This window comes from Syzygium oleosum, unplaced genomic scaffold, assembly GCF_021117445.2.
Source record: "Syzygium oleosum isolate NSW1041296 unplaced genomic scaffold, Sole_v2.1 Sole_v2.10, whole genome shotgun sequence".
NCBI classification, from domain to species: Eukaryota; Viridiplantae; Streptophyta; class Magnoliopsida; order Myrtales; family Myrtaceae; genus Syzygium; species Syzygium oleosum.
In genome coordinates, this window is record NW_026607494.1 from 9074210 (window position 1) to 9089256 (window position 15047).

The window sequence follows — 15047 nt, forward strand, 5'->3', positions numbered from 1 at the left end:
GCGAAGGTGTTCAAGATATTTCCAAGGCCATCGCCGTGGCCGGATCTTTTGTAGACTTCTCCAAGCCCAGCTCTTTCAAACGAAAGATCGAAGGGAAACGCGGGGAGGAACCAAGAGAAGTCGGGTAACGAAGGTCCATCCAAGACCATCAGTGGGAAGTGGAAAGAAACCCCAAGGGGAGCTGCACAAGGATTAAGAAAGGAAGGCGATCCTATTTAGTAGCTACTGCATACATGTAATTGCACTAGCACAAATACCTAATGGGACTCCGATTCGTGTAATTCCAGTCAGTGGATCAAATCCATTTGATGTCTCAGTTTCGTTACGAGCTCACCTCCTTCTTCACAATTTCAGATTCTATGGCAGAATCACCAGGATGACATGAAATGGTTAATATGAATGTCTATAACGAACCAGACTCACTTTGCTCTACCACATCAAGAGAAATTCCCATCAGTAGTCAAAAAAAGCATGATCAGGGTAATTTCATTCGGTAAGTGAACATTGTAGAAATCAGACAAGACCGAGCAAAATATACAACAAAATTGGTCCCGCAAAAAACTTTCAGGACTTCTTGCGGTCATGCTCTTCACAACCAAGACGCATGACCGAACCATGTTACCTCAATCTAGTATGTACCGCCTGTTCAATGCATCTTCGAAGCGACTGCATGAATCCACTCTCATCTCTGTACTCATGTCGTTCTCGGGTGCCGGATAGTAATCTTCTCTCAGCTGTACATCCCTAAGATTCGGTACCTTCAGCAGAAAATTCATGAAATGCTCGTGTGCCGTTCCGTGAATGAAGAGCTTCCTCAATGTAAGACACTGTCCAAGTAAACCGGCCGCAGGCAGCGACAAGCTCCTCTGGTTGACGTCCCGATCTTGGGGAGGCCAGTAATCCAGCTCGTTAAGGCTAAGATTCCCAATCCCGTTCAAGAAGAATCTCTCCCACAAGCTCAGATCCATTTGCCCTGACGGTGCTGTTAATACATAACCTATGGCATCACCACAATCCAACTGCATCTTCGAAAGTACTGGGTAACGGGAAAGCATACTCAACCCAAATGCGGGAACCGCTGGCTTTGGCTTCCCCCTGCAATCTCCCTCCACTTTTATGCGGATCTCCTCCAAATTGGGACAATCCTCGAGACCGGCCATTGGAAGCGGTGTCAAGAGGTCACCAACTGCAATCCAAAGCGAGAGGTATTGTAATCTTTCCCAGCTATTGCACAAGAATCCATTGCCGTTGCTGACGGCATTGGAGTATTGGCTATCAAGAGTATATTTGCATCTCTTGTTCCGGCCTGCATCCTCGCAGTCGGTGCTACCATCAAGAAAGTGCATGATTTTGTTGTTCTGGCTTGGCACACTAGGCTCGGCCACTTCATTCAGATCGAAACCATGACAAGCTTCCTCTCGTCTCTCCCATTCTTCCAATCCATCCCACACACAATCAATGTGGAGCCGCTGGATCCGATCACGAATCGGTTCCACGGCACGCAAAGATGCTGCAGCGTCTAGATTCTTGCAACAAGAAATCCTGACATCAAGCAGAGTCCGGCAAAGCAAACTGACAAACAACCTCATACCCTTCCAGGAAACATTCTTGCAACCCTGAATTTCGAATTTCCTCAGCTTCGAACACCCTCTCGCGATCTCGATCAACCCCATGTCCGTCAAATCCGCCGCGTTCTTGATCGACAAAGACGTGAGACCTTGGCAGAGTGCCAACCCATCTAACTGAGATTCAATTGCCATCACAAGCCCATGAAATTGCCCCAGCTTGAGCACCCTCAAGTTCTTGCATTTGGAACTCAACACTTCCAGAGCAAACCCGCTCTCTCTGACATTTCTACAAACATCTAACACCAAATCCTCAAGCAAGCTAAGTTTCGAGAACACCTCCACCAGCGCGGCCCGCGTGATCCCCGCATCCTCCGAAGTGAGCCCATCGTCCTCCGGATCGCCTCTCAGATTCGACAGCGAAGAAGTATCGGCCAAGTGAAGCAGGGTCAATTTGGGACAATTGGCAGCTATATCGAGCAAAGCCTGATCGCCGACGAACCCGAAGTACCTGGGATCAAAGGTGCACGCGACGAGGAGCTCCCGCAGGTTGCCGCAGGCGGCGGCGATCACGCGAATCTCCTCCGTCTTGAACCCCTCGCTGAAGGACGTGGTCAAGAGATCCAGCCTCGTGAGGGAGGAGGCGACGGAGGGATAACCCTGGAGGGCCGGGGGGAGGTCCTCGGTGTAGTAGTAGAAGCTCGAGAGGTCGAGCGCGGAGAGGGACCGGCAATGCTCGAAGAGCGTGGCGAAGTCGGCGCCGAGCGGCGACTGCGGGGGACGCTGGTGCCAGCGCACGAGCACGACGCGGCGGAGGCGCGGCCACTGAGGGAGGAGCACCTGGAGGGTGGCCGGGGACCGGGCGTAGACGGTGAGGGAGGTGACGGAGGGGAAGGCGAGGCGGAGGCGGTGGGCGAGGAGGAAAGGGTCGGGGACGGAGGAGGCGAGGTCGTGGCCCCAGGGGGAGAGGAGGGAGAGGTCGAGGCGCTCGACGCGGCGGAAGCCGGTGGGTATCCGGTGGAGGTCGCGGACGTTGCCGCGGAGGGCGAGGGCGGCGCGGGTGGCCCGCTCCAGGGCGAGGTACTTGCGGCAGACGAGGGAGAGGGCGTTGCGGGCGCGCGTGTCGGTCACGAGGGTGAAGATGTTCGACAGGATGGCGTCGGGGAGGTCGCCGATTTCGGTGGCGTAGCAGCGGCTCGTCGCCATCTCGCGGTGGCGGCGGCGGCGGCGGTCTGGCGGCGGGCGGAGGGGAGGGAGGGAGAGAGAGAGAGAGAGGGGGGAACGGCGAGATGGGCGGGGGGTGGGCTAAGCGGGGGCTGTCGAAGTGAAATGGAGAGGAGACCCACGCGCGATATGAGGTTAAGGGGGAGCTTGAGATGCACGCGCGAGCGGGAGCGCGTGGGGGAGGATGGCGGGGGGGAAGGTACGGGAAGGAGGCTGGGGGAGGGTACATGCAATGTACAGAGAAGATGATGAGGAGGGTTGAGGATAACAAGGAGGCATTAGTATGGTTTCAGAGAAAAATTTGTAATTTGAAAATCTGATGCGTGAGAATTTATAGGTCTCAAGTTTCAAGTTTCAAAAATTGAAAAACTTATTTAGATGGAAAGGTTTCAGATTTTAGGTAAGTGAAACCTGAAATCTAAACAAGTTTTTTATGTTTTTTCTTAGTCTAAGTCTTCGCATGATCCTGTGGTGTTTCATGGCGTTAGATGATGAGTGTATTATCTGGAACCACTGGTCTGAACTTTCATTTCATGACTTGTTAATGTTTTCATATAAGTTATGGTCAGTGGATCATAGCAGCAAGTAGTGGTCATTAAAGGTGATGATTCACTATAATTATTCAATTAATAATACAAGTGAAACCTATGTAGACCCTTGAATCAAGCTGGAACCTGTGATAGGGTAGGTTCCAGATGGAACCTATACGGAACATGGAACCACTCACCCCTAGTATCGATTTACACAATGACTTCTCATTTTAATTGTATTTATTTGAATCGTAATGCAATGAAAACTAATCTTTTGTATTCTCTTTGGTGAATAATAAGTTTATTTAGTAGTGTTGCGTTCATTTTTATTTTGTTTAACTAAAAATGAAATAAATAAAAAAGAACCTCTTAGACCTTGAAACCTACCCTGAAACCTGTAACAGGGTAGGTTTCAGGTTCCAAAAAATGAGGAACATATACCCGAGGGTAGATTCCAATTGGAACATGTAAAGAACTTGGAACCGCTCACACCTAATAATAAAGATAAAACCAGGGGTAAATCAATCGGGTTCGGGTTGATTAAGGCTGGGATTAAATAAATGAGGGTGGATTAAACAGCTATGGCTTTTAGGTTTTGACGACCCAATTATTTACTTAAACATGCATGAGCTATATTGAGTTCCATTGCGTTATGTAAGGAGAGTTTAAGAAGGCATTACTCTTCAATGTCTTTTACGGAGGAAAATTATCCAAAAAGTTTTAAACCTATTGCATTTTTGCCAATACAATCGTAAACTTTTCAATTTTGTTAATTCAATCCTAAACATTTTGCATTTATACCAATTCAGTCTATCCGTCCAATTTTGGCTGGCTGGCGCTGACGTGAACGCCAATCGGCACTGGCCGTCCGACCAACGATGACGTGGAAATTTTTTTAATATTTTAATTTTTTTTTCGAATTTTTTATTACTTATTTTTAATTTTCTTTCTTTTTTTTTCTGCCCTTCTTCCCTCTAGCTGATGAGGTCGGCCTCGCTGGCCACTAGTAAGGGTGAGCCTCACCCACCACTGGCTGGTCGAGCCTCGCCGTCGCTGGGTTTTCCAAGGCAAGGCTGACCTCACTGTTGCTTGGTGAGGGAAAACCCAATGACGGTGAGGTCCACCTAGCCTTGGCCAGGTGAGGTTGGACCTCGCCCCCCGGCAACAAGATGAGTTCGAGCCTTACCTAGCCAAGGCGAGGCCGACCTTACTATCACTGGGTGAGGAAAAACCCAGCAACGACGAGGTTCGCCTCACCTTGGCTAGGTGAGGCTAGACCTCGCCCCTAGCAACGAGGCGAGTTCGAGCTTCACCCCCCAACGACGAGGCGAGTTTAAGCCTCGCCCAGCCAAGGCGAGGCTTGCCCTTGTCGGTGGCCAATGGGGGCAAGCTTCGCCGAAAGCCGGGGAGGGTTGGTCAATAAGGCCAGAGGGAAGAAGGGCAAAAAAAAAAATGAAAAAAATTAATAAATTTTTTTAAAAATATTTTTAAAAATTGCCACGTAAGCATCAGTCGGCCAAAATTGGTCAGATAGACTAAATTAGCATAAATATAAAAAGGTTTAGGACTAATTGACACAAATGCAATAAGTTTAGGACTTTTTTTAACAATTTTCCCGTCTTTATAGCGTTAGTCATGGCTTGGTACATGTGATATTGCTATAAATTGGATTAATACTTACTGTACAAAAGGTGTAGAAGGATTAAAATTTAGCTGTGCAGTCCATACATCATAGATTCTAGTTTAGCTATTTCGAAAATGAAGGTATTTTTACACATAGAAATTCTCTTCTTTTTTTTTACAAAAGTCATCTTGTGTCTTCAATTATCTATGAAACATTTTGAGCCCGCATCGCATAGATATCTGCCTGGCTTACATTATAATTGAATGGAACCTATCGAACTGACATGGCTAGATAAATTCAAAATAAGATATCATAAACTACAAGGTGGATTCTATCAAACATGTTAAGTTTTGAACTCCCTTTCACATTCTCGAAATGAGATAATAGAAACACGTAACAAAGGTTTACGAGTTCCTTAAGAGCTTATGCATGATATGTGAAGAGAAGGTATGTTGAATATCTGTGGAGACAAATTGTGCATGCTCCCGGTTATAAACACGATGAATGTTCTAAAATGCCTAATTAGGTTCAGTTTTCGATGTTGTGCAATATAAATCAATTAGTAGTCCGAAACTGTTTAAGCACTCAACTAATCCCCAGCGTGTTCTAAATTTCAATAAAAAAGATGGAGCAATTTATCACCCTTTGACCCCTTATAATAGTATTATAATGTTGAGGATAATGGCACAACATTTACCTTTTTGTCCATATTTCATAACAACATAATTGAAACAATAAAAGTATGCTTTTTGGAAAAAGGAACATTTTTCCATACTCAAAAGAACATGGTTGCAAATCACATACATTTTGTAAATGTCCTTCGCCGTATCCCCCAATCCACCAAGTTGGAAAGACCAAAACTCTTTCGGTTATATAATTGTCTTTCGCATGTGTAACAATATCACCACTTTGCAATAGGTCTTAATTGATGCCATCTAACAAAATATCTTTGCCCTTTGGACTATTCAGCCTTCTGTTGCAAATTCTCGCTTTTTATTTCAACACAGTAGATCCAATAATGGAGCTGCTCATGCACTTGCAAATTGGGCTTTTAATAAAAAAGAGGATTGCATCCTCTTTTCTTTTCTGCGATCTCCCGCCTAGAGTTTACAATATTGTATTAGTAGATTCTTTTTCTATCTATCGTTCTACTGTATGTACATCACCCAATTTGTAATGTTTTGTTTGAAATGAAAAGTTTAATTCTATCCAAAAAAAAAAAAAACAATTCGCCACTTCTCACCACTTTGCAACGAGATAGTTTCAATTAAGGAAATGCCTTCTCAACTGTACCTGGGCTGCTGCTGCTGCATAAGCCGCCATGTCATTCGAGAAAATCAAATTCTAACCAAACTTAAAAAATTCCTCATTTAAACTCACTTCCGAGTAATTTTTATACCATCAAAAAGCACTTGATTGGAAGTATCTAAACTCACATTATACCAGGATCACAAATTCCTGCTCTACTCAAAGAACTTGACCTTAGTGGATGCACACATGATGCTAATCAGATAATCGATCAGATCCATCCCCCACTCACTTTTTGCATAAAAAGCCACAAAAAAAGGGCAAAAAAAGAGTCGTAAATAGTTCGGATTCTCTACAATTCGGGGTAGATTGGAATCGCGAAAATTCCAACAATTAAAAGAAACACCATTCTTCGAAATTTCTTTTTCCAGTGAAAGAAAAAAAAAAGCGCAGAACGCAGCATGAATTCCCGCGATTTTTCGCTGTAAATGTGCACAGGCAATTTTCAAGCGGTTTTCTTTTGCCGAAAGAAAAAAAAAACATAAAATCGATGATAAAATGAATGAAACAATGAAGGGGAAATTGTGGGTCTCTATCATTGTGTTCGGACATGGGAGTGAATGGACATATCGTTGTCTCAGACTCATCCAAACCCAGGAACAGAATAGACGCATTGGATCGGGTATCTGGACAAACATGATAGTGCTCGTCTTAAATCGGAATCTTTCTCTTCATCTTCATCTTCTTCTTCTTCTTCTTTTTTGTTGTTTAATGTTTTATTATTCTGTCTAAAGAGTTATGGATATAGCTCAACTTGTTGGACTTTTCCACTAATGTCTGGACCTCATTCCCAAATCAAAGAGAATAATATACTTTCCCCTCCCCCACGAAAATGCCCAAGTTGCTTTTGCATATCAAAAACCGTCTCAATTTTTTAAATAGTATTTTAACGGGAGGAGATATCCGAATATATATCAGAGTGCTCGACTGATCGAATTGAGCCGTAACAGCTCTCCTCCTCCTCCTTCTTCTTTTTTTTAATCTGAGCTGCCTAGATGCCCCTAAGAAGAAGGATCGCCTTTGGTTGTATCCGAATTCGCGAACGGAATTTGGTGTCGAATTTTAGCCTGACTCGCCGATTTCGAGGGGCTTTCGGTATGCGGTTTGATTCTAATTTTATATAACTTGATTGGAATTCTCGAGAGACCCTTCCATGCGAAATCTATCTATGCATCGGAATGCCACACATTATTCACTGCACCAATAGAATCTAGAGAGTACCCTAATGACTGTCGTCGCTCTTTTTTCTAAATGATAGAAAAATTCGACCGAATAGAAATAAGTCTCGAAATCGCGAAACACTCCCCTCATGATGAGTAGTCATGTCGTAATCGTAGACGGGACTTGAAAATGAACGGGTAAGGGGTCCATTGAGTTTGAGATAAGCTTTGTGCTTATCTCAAGTGAAATCGGGGGGAGAGAGATGTGGGAAATTCGACTTCTTTGATGGGCACGAGAGATGCTTCGTTAGTGACAAAAACACATCAATCAAATGCTCTCAACGAAGTCAATGGCTCGTGCCAAATGATCGTCCACCCCATTCATAATCAAGATAACATTGAATCTTCGATCTTTTCACAGCATGTATTTCGCATGCAGCCCACAAGAATGGACCTTCGAAGTTTGGAAAATCGAGTGGAAAGAGGCTATTCACCTTTTTTTCTTACGAGGCATTAATGGTGATTCAATAGTGACAGCTTTTTAGGCTCATATATAAAAAAAATAACATAAATTGTCAATAAATTTTGACTCAATATGTAATGTGGTACATAAACTTTCAATTATTTAATGTGATAAACTTTCAATTGTTTAATGTGGTTTCTGAATTTTTTATATATATTTAATTTAATCTCTGGACTATACGGAAATGTTCAATGTTGTTTCTGAATTTGAATTAATTGAAAAATATCATTGAATATTTTCATATAGTCCAGGGACTAACTTGAACATATATAAAAAGTTTAGGGACTACATTGAACAAATTAAAAGTTCATGGACGACATTGTATGTTGGGTTAAAGTTCGGGGACCACATTACATATTGGGTTAAAATTTAGAGATCGCATTACATATTGATCAAAGTTTATAAATCATTTATGTTATTATCCCTAGTATATATCTAAGCTTGACTTCAATTTTTCGTTTCCTAGGGGTACTTATTCCAATGCTACTACGATTCGTTGCCTAAGCCAAAACCCTAAAACCCAGATTAAAAAACAATCATCATATGCGTTGTTTTCCTCGAAGTTTACGTAACCCTAGTTTCGAAGCCAGCTTTTACTATGACTGTAGGCAACATTTTTCTCAAAACGATGCTTTTGTCATTATTTTTTGAAAAAGGGAGCCGATATCTTTGTCATCACCAATAATTCATGAAAGGAAGAAATCCCAAAAGAGATCTACATATTCGTTTAATGTATTAGGACTAAAGGTCGGTGTCGTTCTGGTTTTTGTTTAGCATATTAAACTAAGGTCGGTGTATCATTGTGGCTGCTGACTAATGAGGTGAAAGCATGGAGACCACATGAACAGAAACTCCGCCACATTTTTCCCGTGATTGTTCGCTTTGCAAGCAACACACGCGTTTCAATTCGTACCTCCAGAGCTAATGTCATGAACTTCTCATTGCCAACTTATGTGATTGTCTGCTGTTGGCAAATGGAGAATTAGTCCAGATTAAAGGACCAAAATGACAATTATGTCTTTTTTTGTGTTTTGCCCTCTGTAATCTAGGGCTCATCTTGTTTTAAAATCCTTATTCTTTCGCGTTTTATGTTTTGCCCTCTATGGTCTAGGGCTCATCTCATTTTAAAACCCGTGATTTTTCGCTACCCTCAATTTGTACCTCCTCAACTTCGAGAATCTATTTAAAGTTTCCTCGATTTCCCGGCGACGACTCTAGGGTTGACGAAAATGAAATCGCATGCCATCACCCGTGCAATTATCTTCGCGACTGTTTCAGAGGAAAAAACATTAATCTGAAATAGTAAGGGGCATTACCATTCTCCCTCTCAAAATTTATCATCATTTTCTTTCGTTTCTCCTCTTTCTGTTCTTCCTTTCTCTTAGCAGACAAGAGTATAGCAGATTGGAAATAGAAAGCCCTCTCGGATATTTATGTTGGAGACTTATCCGTCGCTACATACCAATGAAGTCTCTGTTGTACAAAGTCAAAATGATTATTTCGCGCTTTGTCTTCGCACGCTAATCAAATCAGGAACTCTTCTTGAATTTTTAGTATTTGGTTAAGAGATAACATCATCAAAAAAATAAAGCTGAAACTTCTACGATGGCTTCCGCGACTCGTCTCGATCTCGTCGAGGGGTTATCATGAATGCGTTTATTATTTTAACGTCCTAGTGCCTGTATGTCTCGCGGCCCAAATTCTTCGTATATCTTTGTCTTTCCTAGAAATTGGGAAGACCTTATGAAAGTTTTACGTTACGATAATTTCGAGGTTCGAACAATGACCAAGATAAAACATTTTAAAATCTTGCTTAAGTCTCACGGTGGCACAAAGTCAAAATAATTATTTCGTGCCTTGTCTCCACACGCTAATTAAGTCACATAGAGCCCCCGCAAATCCTGATCTCTCGTCGAGGGGCACAAATTGAAATCTGATTAGGATCGAAGGACAAGACGTGATCAATGGTAATTGGGTAGTTAAAGAGCAATCTTTTCTCTTATCTTATCCAAGGTGCTGGAGGGAGGGATGGATGGATTCTCTTCGGATGAGGTTCTCCAGGGCCCAGGTTGCTTTGGAATTGCTTGTGATGTTTGATTGATGGGATCGCACGTGATTCAATTTCTCTCTCTCTTTCTTTCCTTTCTTTTTTCTGTCTTGAGATGACCTTCATAATCATCCATTTGTCGATTGGGATTAGACAGCGATGCCTATGCATTGCCCTCCAGCCACATGGCGCCCTTTTATCCATGCCTAGTTTCGCAGATCTTTATGTCGCCATCGATTGCCTTCGATCTTTTTCATTTTCTCGTGCTCTTGGCCATCGAAAATCTGACTTTTACTTCGCATCGGCTCGGTTTGGGCACCGCTTTCCCAATGAACTTTGGGCTTCTGCACCCTCTGGAGAAAAATTTTGGGTGTTTGGTAGATCCTTTCTTATTTACCTTGAGGAAAAGTTGGTCTTAGGGTGCCTTAGACTTCAAGTTTTCTTAGCATACAAGTCCCACAATTAGTGATATTTTCTTAATTGCCTCTATTACCCTCAAAACAGTTAGGAATTTATAAAATTTGTTTGAAGGTTCGCAAGTTACCAACTGCCATACTAACTTTCCAATTTTTATTTGCATAACTTATCAATTTTTTAACACATACTAACTCATGTAGTGAACTACCAACCTAATTTAAGTTACTTACCAACATACTTTTGATTTTTTTGTAGGGTACCAAATTTTATTTTGCTTGCATAGTTACACCTTAAAGTTATCAAGTCTTTCATGATCAATAGTGACTTTACCAACTCTTTCCCTAATAAGTTACTAAATAATTTTGGGTTACCAACTCTCATATGAGTTACTTACCAATGATTTAGTATTTTAAAATTATTCAACTCTAATGAGTTGCCATATTTTATTTACCTTATTTACTGACATCTTAAATTGACCAATGACTTTTATATGACATTGTCAATCTTAGTTTGAGCGACTTACCTACTTTTCCATGTACTTTCTAGGACATTATAAGTCGACCAAATAATGGAAACATTATGTTCCTAAGTAATACAAGGTTTTCTCCATTAAGAAAGGTTCATTAGGCTAAGTTACAGATGACTCCACTTTCCAAACGTTTTACCCTCTATTAACTAATGAATCCCCTCTCTAATCTAAACCAGAAACCTTCGACTTCTGCCGGATAATACTTGACACTCCCCTTCTTTCGCCATCTTCTTTACTCCAATGTCCAAAACCCTAATTCCATGGTCATTATGAAGCTTGCTGAGAGATGAAACTGACCCACTTGGTCCTTCTCAGACATCAGTCTCCCAAGTGGCTCGGACAGAGAAGAGGTACTCATTTCAATTTCGTCCTCCTCCTCGTACTGGATAGCGTACCTTTCCCGTACCGCTAGTGCGCGAAGTATAGTTTTCCACTCGACGACGATGAAGCCACACGTGTTGGAGAGCGATAAGGGATGGCTTGCCTGTTCACCAAGTCACTTGCACTGGATGGGAAGAGGGTACGTGGCGTCCGAAATCGAGATGAAAACGAGAGGCTTCGCGACACTTTGCGGTGCCGCAGCCCCATCATGATCAAGATTTCAGCCTTATGTTGTCTTTATCATGATGTTGGGAGATCTTTCTTTTGCCCCATTCCCAACCATGTGTTGTGGCTATGGGACTATGGAGGAGGCTCCTTTATAACGAGTGCGTGCTATTTCTAGGTGGGAAAAGAAAGGTGTGCCCACAAACAAATCTTGAATGAGAGATGTGGACGAGAGTGGCCATTTCCTTCTTATGGTTCGTGTAGATATTTGCTAATTTGGGTGATGGGGTGATGTTTTGTAGGTTACATGTTGCTATCGATAATGAAGGTGTCGATCGTCACTTGCGCACGAAGGGAAGGAAATCCGGTACATGTGGGTGCAGCTTGATCCTATGAATAAACTTTACTTCGTCACGATACATAGATGGTCTTCGAGAATTATGATAAGATAATTTTTTCCAAGTCATGTATAAGATTCTGATAGAATCTCTTAGACTCGAGATCATGACATGTGTACACATAACTAGTTACCTACCACGAGAAGGAACAAATTCATATTTTCGAGACCGTCCGTGGAAATAAAACTTTCCATTGACGACGTATGTGAAAATTGTCCAAAAAGTCCTAAACTTATTGCACTTTTACCAATTCAGTCCTAAACCTTTTAATTGTGACAATTGAATCATAAACCTTTTTACGTTTTATCAATTGAGTCCATCCGATCAATTTTGATCGGAAATCACTGACATGGACGCCTGCGATCCTATATGGCGCGGCCGGCACTGATGTGGACAATTGTTGATAATATTTGAATATTCTTTCAAATTTTTTATTAATTTTTTAAATGTTTTTTTTTCTTTTCTTTCCTTTTTTTTCCTTTTTTACTTTTCTACTTTTTTTAATTGTTAAGGCCGGCAGGACTGGGCGAGCCCTCAACCGCCGCCTTTGGGTGAGGGCTCGCGGCTCTTGCTCAAGGCGAGTCAACGGTGAAGGATATGCATGTCTAAAATATTTTTTGTTACACGACCTATATAGTCAATATTTATCCAACTTGAAAACCTTTCATTTGGTCTCACGCTGAGAGCATAGTATATATACATCATCTATCAACTATAGTACTACAATGGTGGAGGATATGTTAGATGTGCAAACAAAACTCAAGGCATGTCTGGTAAAACTGAAAATTAAGTGCTGAAAAGCATTCAATTTTAAGTATCGACAATCTTAAGTGCTGAAGACAGAATTAAAATTTTGTTTGATGATAATTAAAAATTGATAGCTTGATATTATTAATCTCTTACCAAACATAAAAAAAAGGGACCATAATTGATAGGTCCTATGAATATTAATGAGATTTTTAATTACCATTGGTTATTTTTCTATTGGACAAATTAAGTAACCTATCTCTTACTTATCGGAGCAAGTGAACTCTTTAATTGAATAATTTAAGCCAATCATACTTAAGATTATCAAACAAGCCTAATCTCATTAAGTAGTGAATATTTAGTTTTCAGCATTTAATTGAATTATCAAATATGCCCTCACATAGTATGTGTAGCTAATATTAACTCAACCAAAGAAAATTGGACAGCCCGATGGTCAGCAATCGAGACCAAGATTATACTGCCCACGATCACGACAAAAGCCCAAAGTGACCGTGGATGATGGGCCGAAACAAAGGGGAGACGACCGATGGAATAGAATTTGCCAAAACTAAAAGGAAAAGACAATAGATACATTGATTGTTCGATCGATGATGTGTAACTTTTTATCTATTCATTATTGGATCAGTGATATGTAAACTTAGAGATAGTTGTGTAACCGAAGTAATCCACATGTCATCCTTTGATCAATGGATGTGTAAAACATTCTATACGCTGACAATAGACCTAAATAAAAATCCAAACCTAAAGCTGGAAATTCATGCTCATGTGTCTTATTCGGGACTTGCAATTGTACTGTTTAACGATTATTATAGAGCCCACTAGGCATGCGGCATAGTGGTAAGGGAATTAAGTGGAGTGGAGACATTTAGTTTCAGGTATAGGATACAACTCTTAGGCTCTGCAAAGAGGCAGAGTAAAAGTCTAAGAGAAAGGAGAATTAGAGTATGACTGATAAAAAAAAATTATATTTATGCGAATTAGGTTGTCATAAAATTCGTATTGAATTCGGGTTACTTTCAGGTTTGTCTAATGATTGTGTTAAAATGGGTTATTCGTGCCAAAAATTTGTCCGCCTTACTTGAAACGTGCTCTCTCCAAGGATGGAAGCAGATCAGCATTTATCACTTCTCCAACCCTCTCGAATACTACTAAGTTTTAACTCGATCCAATTTTTTTTTTTATTTCAGGACATGTTTGAGGTCTCTTTAAGATAATCCTACATAATTTGTGTTGTGAGAGAGCTTGTCTCCGATGTGTGTGTAAGTAAGGAGTCATCAATGTGGTGGAAATGATGGGGAGAAGGATACTAGAAGTGTTAAAAGTTGTGTACGGCGCTAACTTTAGTATCAAAAGTTTTCGCCCAATCATTTAAGTACCAAATTGGCGAAAAAACTATCACTTAAGTGCTAACAGGGAGAAATTCCGGCTAAAATTAGTACGTGACTTTTATAATTTTAAAAAAGTGACGTAGCATATTTTTTAAAATGCAATTCATGTGGACGTGAAAAACGTCGTTTTTCTGTCCGACGTGGCTCCAACAAACGAAACAACGTCACAGAAGGTGGATGAAAATGAGGGCGTTGACTTCCTGTTCTGCATACGAACTAACTACTCTCCTCGTTCTGACCGTCGCTCGCTCGATTGCTTGCTGTTGCTCACTCGCCATCGCTCGCTCGTTGCCGCTCGCTCATTGTTGCAGTCTTGGCGCCGCTTGCCTGCCGTCTCCGTAACTCTCACTTGCTCAGGTTTGTCATCTTTTCTCTCTTGAGGCTTCGACGGCAAAATTAGGGCATGGAGGGAAAATCTAGGGCTCGGCTTGGAGGGAAAAAATTAGCCGCTGCAAAAGCTCCTGATCTCTATTTGCAAGATTGAACTAGTAATTTTGAGGGTGTACCGAAACATGTGCTCAAATTGGCCGGTTAGGGTTTTCAAATTGGGGTTCTCTTTCAAATTAAGGATTTAGGGTTCTTATTCGGGGAAATCCAATGAATGGCGTTGTTTTTATTGTTGACACGCTAACTCGACTTTTCACGACCCGCGTCGGCTTCAGAAATAAATAAAAAAAAGGCAACATCGGATTTTCGGCAAATCAGATCGGAGTTTGCACTTAAGTGATTGTTTTAAAAAAAATTGACACTGAAGTGATCCAAAACAACTTTTGGCACCAAAGTGAGCTCCGTATATAATTTTCGACACTTGTAGTGTCCTTCTACCAGAAATCATGAATGGAATTGAACTTCTCACCAATAAAATTAGCCTTCACCGCGTGGTATGCGCGTGCAAGATTTTCCCATTTTGTGTGATTAATGTGAATGAGATATGGAAGCAATTCATTTCTTCCATCTCCTACCTTTTCTCGAAGTCAAAATTACCCCCTCGAGCACTTCACTAACTTAGACTTATATTCT

General features: G+C 41.5%; 1 protein-coding gene across 1 annotated transcript; it reads right to left on the bottom strand.

Annotated features, from left to right (window-relative positions):
* Positions 1 to 457: 457 nt before the first annotated feature.
* On the bottom strand, positions 458 to 2968 carry LOC115685576 (F-box/LRR-repeat MAX2 homolog A). The gene has a single exon (XM_030610651.2). The coding sequence runs from the start codon at positions 2769 to 2771 to the stop codon at positions 624 to 626; it is 2148 nt and encodes a 715-aa protein (XP_030466511.1). The 5' UTR covers positions 2772 to 2968; the 3' UTR covers positions 458 to 623.
* Positions 2969 to 15047: the final 12079 nt, after the last annotated feature.

Bases quoted from the DNA above. Each gene is read 5' to 3' on its own strand.
- LOC115685576 (XM_030610651.2), bottom strand. From the start codon at position 2,771: ATGGCGACGAGCCGCTGCTACGCCACCGAAATCGGCGACCTCCCCGAC.